The sequence below is a fragment of the Suricata suricatta genome, chromosome 10 (assembly GCF_006229205.1).
Source record: "Suricata suricatta isolate VVHF042 chromosome 10, meerkat_22Aug2017_6uvM2_HiC, whole genome shotgun sequence".
Lineage (NCBI taxonomy): Eukaryota > Metazoa > Chordata > Mammalia > Carnivora > Herpestidae > Suricata > Suricata suricatta.
Genome location: NC_043709.1, coordinates 64,874,480 through 64,878,760, shown reverse-complemented (window position 1 = coordinate 64,878,760; position 4,281 = coordinate 64,874,480). Strand labels below are relative to the sequence as shown.

At 43.6% G+C, this 4,281-nt stretch overlaps 1 protein-coding gene across 1 annotated transcript; it reads right to left on the bottom strand.

The window, feature by feature from the left end:
- Positions 1–3,515: 3,515 nt before the first annotated feature.
- Positions 3,516–4,277, bottom strand: LOC115304993 (olfactory receptor 8S1-like). Its single transcript, XM_029955335.1, has one exon. It carries the CDS (start codon positions 4,275–4,277, stop codon positions 3,516–3,518), a length of 762 nt encoding a protein of 253 aa, XP_029811195.1.
- Between the last annotated feature and the right edge of the window lie 4 nt (positions 4,278–4,281).

Genomic DNA, 4,281 nt, shown 5'->3' with positions numbered 1-4,281 from the left:
TCTTTTTTTCAGCTTCCTCTTTTGCTAGAACTATATCTTCTAATTCACCTATTCTTCTCTCTGCCTCGTCAATCCTTGAGGTGGCTGCCTCCAGTTTGTTATTCACCTCACCTATAGCCTTTTTTAACTCATCAGTTGATTCTTTGATGCTTTTCTCAACCCCAGCGATTAATCTTATGACAAGCTTTTTAAATTCTTGATCTGATATGTTGTCTAGATCTGCCTTGAGCAGTTCTGTGGCTGTGACTTCCTCCTGGAAGTTCTTCAGGTGAGAGTTTCTTCGTTTTGTCATTTTTGCCAGTTTTCTGTCTCTTGTCACCTTTAGAAAGCTCATTGTGCACTGTGAACCTATTAATATTTCTCTGTTAAAGGAGGCTCATTGACTGTCCAGGGCCTGTCGTTTTAGGAAATATTCTCTTAATGGTGTGTCTCCGTTTCTCTTGTTGTGCCTGTGAGTATTTTATTTCCCTACTCTGCAATATTTGGGACTTGCCTTCTTGCACACTTCAGCTTGTTTTTTTGTGTAGTCCTAAGAAGGAAAACAGAGAGACAAACACAGAGGGAACAGAAGCACACATACACATAGACAAATCAAACAATGAAGCACATTAAAGAGGGGAATGAAAAGAAAGAAAACGGGAACGAAAGAGACGAAAAGAAGAGAAGAAGAGAAAATAAAAAGAAAAGAGAAAGAAGAAAGAAAAAAATAAAAAAATTATAAAAGGGTTCGGAGACAACAAAGGACAGTCAACAGTTTAAAATTGTATGACCAGTTGAGGGGAGAGGTAAGGATGAGATACAGGAGTGTATATATGAGTTGCAAGAAGGTGAAAAATAAGGGAGAAAGGAGAGAGGAAAATAAGGAGTAAAAATTTAAAAGAATTAAGTAAAGAAAAAGAAAAAAAGGTAATAATGACAAAGAAATAAGTACGAAAAAGGTGAAGAAAAAAATTTTTTTATATTAAGAAAAAAAAGCAGCAGCTCCCCTTCGTGAATAGGGTGGTTTGATGTGGTAGGTCTTGGAGGCTGCTCTCAGAGGCTCTGCCTTGGTGTCTATGGAGATTAGAATGGAGGCGTGCCAAGCTCCGCTAAACTAAGCAAGGTCAGCCACTCTAATGAGTCCCATCTCCTTGGGCCGCAGTTGAGCCGGGTTGTATTTTCCAGGCCTGCCTCGGTTCAGAGTTACAGTCCATGCACGTTTGTGCTATCACAGATGAAATGTATTTGTTTTGGTGGCTTGCTTCTTAGGAGGAGGAATCAGTTTGTCTTGGCTCTGGCAGGGATTTCAGCTGCCCCTGCCTGAGGCGAAAGGAGCAGCAGGAGGTGAAGTGCGCACCTTCACAGACTCAATTGCATAGTCCCCACCCCCAGCCAGGATCGCGATTGCAAGGGGGGAAAGAAAGAAAAAAAAATTGAGTCTCTCTTGGCTTCCGATAGCTGTTGCTCAAGGCGCTGTGCACTGCTGGAAATGAGCTGGGATCTCCAGCAGCCTAGGCGTGCGCCCAGGCCTCCACCCAGTGCCAACTCCCTGTCGGGGGTTGCGTAGGTGTGGGCCCTATTTTTTCCTGTGGGCACCCGGGATTCGGGATTTGCACAGCCAGTGCAGGGTACGAGATGCGCTTGAAAATGCTGTGCATGGTTCCGTTCCCAAAACCAAGTTCGCAGTGTGAGCCTCTGGCGCAGCCGCAGTCATGGCCAGCCGCTTCCCGTGGCAAAGCTCGTGCCCCTGGCGCAGCCACAGCCGCTACTGATTCCCTGCCGAGATGGCTTAGGGCTGGAAGCTGTTCCTTCCCTTGCGTTACCTGGGTTCGGGTTCGGGATTCCAGCTACCCAGCAGTTATCTATGGATTGGGTTTCTCTCTCCAAGTGTGGCCAAGTGTTCTTTGCCTCTTCCCCAGAGACAGTACTATGGGCGTGTTCAGACTCTGTCTCTTCCCTTTGTCTTTCCAGCTCAGCGCGCTTGCCCTGTGTTGAGCTGGGGCTCCTGCCTCCCTTGCACGTCCCGGGCTGGCCCGTTTTCAGATCTCCCCAGTTCGCACTCACTCACTCAGGTATCCTTGAGATTCCCTTCTTTCTGGAGTTCGTATTCTCTCCTTCTGCTCTTGCAGATGAGACTAATGTTTCTCTCGGTTCGATAGATGGGGTAGACGGAATCTACAGAGCTCCCTTCCTCTCCGCCATCTTGGCTCTGGATGTAATTTCTAATGTATATATTTTGCTTTCTATAGTTCACCTTGTGAATAAACATTTATGCCCTGGTTAAAAAAAAAAAGCACATACGGTAGATCCTTGATCTGGTTTTATTGGATGAAAGAAGAAAGCAATGAAGTGAATTGAACAGACTGGTTAGTGAACCTTCTTTAGAAAGAATGTCAGCCCCAGAAGCTTGACAAGGATCCAGCAATAAGAAGGCAACAGTGTGGGAAGCAAAGAAATGGTATGTGTGTATATGTTTGCAGTGTGTGTATAGCTTGTCTCAGGTTTGCACAACTATTGATGTACTTCACATATTCCAGTCCTACTATCCCATTTCAGGCTGTATTAGAAATGCTAAAAACTATGAGATTCCCTTTCACTCATTCATTTTCCTTAACATTAATTTATTTTGTTTACCCGTTCATTCTTTAATACATCTATTCCATTAACTTAGTCTTCTAAGTTCTATACATTTATTCCTTGATCATTCTTCCATCTATCCATTCATAGCTCCATCCATTCATTCATGACCTGCCTGCTGTATGTCAGGTTATGTTGGAGTTAGTGAAAGCCACATTGCAGATCCTTATGTTAAACTGCAGTACCTGTGCACATTTCTCTCTTGGATTTGGAGAATTACATAGTACATACTTTATATTTCAGAAACCCATGCTAAAATACATGAAAAGGAAATTACTCCAGAACAATTGACTAAATCCCTCGCATTCCCCAAGGAGGCTGCATTGAAAAACTAAGCTTAAAGTAGGTGAATTGTAGCAGAGGGCTAAGTTTTCCCATCTCACCCTAAAATGATCCACATTTCCACTCATTTTGCACCGCCAAAAGAACAATAGAGTTCTTGGTATCACCCAAGTCACTGACATGTCACTTGTGCTGTTCCTAATTTTAGCAGGGGCTTCCCAAACAAAGTTCAAATTTCTCCACAGACCACATATCTATGACTGTTCTTTTCCTACGACTCAAGGTTTTGGTGAAATCTTATAGTTTTAAGTGGCTTTCTGTACATTTAATTCTAAAAAGTCATCCATTCTCATGCATTTTTCAATTCAGTGTCATTAAAACAATAAAGAAATAAAGTGTGATTAAATAAAACTTTTAATCAAGATGACTATATATGCCCTTGCTCTACCTTTGAGCCAGATTTAATCTGAACCACCTTCTATGCTGAACCCACCTCAAGGTATCTTTGTGTCTCTTTCTTAAGTTTTATGAAGTATCTTTTGACTTCTAAAACAGTGGGCCATCAGATATCGTGAAGGCCATAGTTCCTTCTTAATTCATCATCTCTTTGTAACTTTCTACCTATGCCATTGTAAACATTTCTCCAAAGTTCTTTTCAGAGCTGCCTTTACTTCCTTGTTTTTCAGGCTATAGATGAGGGGATTCACTAGGGGAGTGACCACAGCATACTGTATGGAGAAGATGAGTTCCAGAGGTGAGCCTGAGGTTGGCAGGAGATAACGGAGGAGAGCAGATCCATAGAAGAAGCTCACTGTGACAAGGTGGGAGAAGCAGGTGGAGAAGGTCTTGCTTCTGCCTGTGGTGGTGCTGATGCTCAGGATAATGGACGCAATTCGGACATAAGAGATGAAGATCAGTAAGAATGTACCAAAGCCATGCAAGACTGTGCTGACAACCAGGACAGTGACATTGCTGGTGACATCAGAGCAGGACAAAGGGAAGAGAGAGGGCAGCTCACAGCTGTAGTGAGAGATGGTACGAGTCTCACAGAAGTTCAAGTTCGTAGCCAGGGGGATGTTGATAACTGCATCCAGGAAACTCAGGCTCCATGAAGCCCATACCAGCCTCACGCACACCTGGCTGCTCATCATCTGGCCATAGAGCAGAGGGTGGCAGATGGCGGCATAGCGGTCATAGGCCATGGCAGAAAGCAGTAAAATTTCTGTTCCTCCAATGTCAAGCACAAAGAACGCTTGAATCAGACATCCCTCTTTTGAAATGATTTTTGTTTTAGACAGTAGGTTCTCCAGAAGCTTGGGCACGGTGACTGAAGAAAAGCAAAGATCCACGAAGGAGAGATGACTCAGGAAGAAATACATGGGT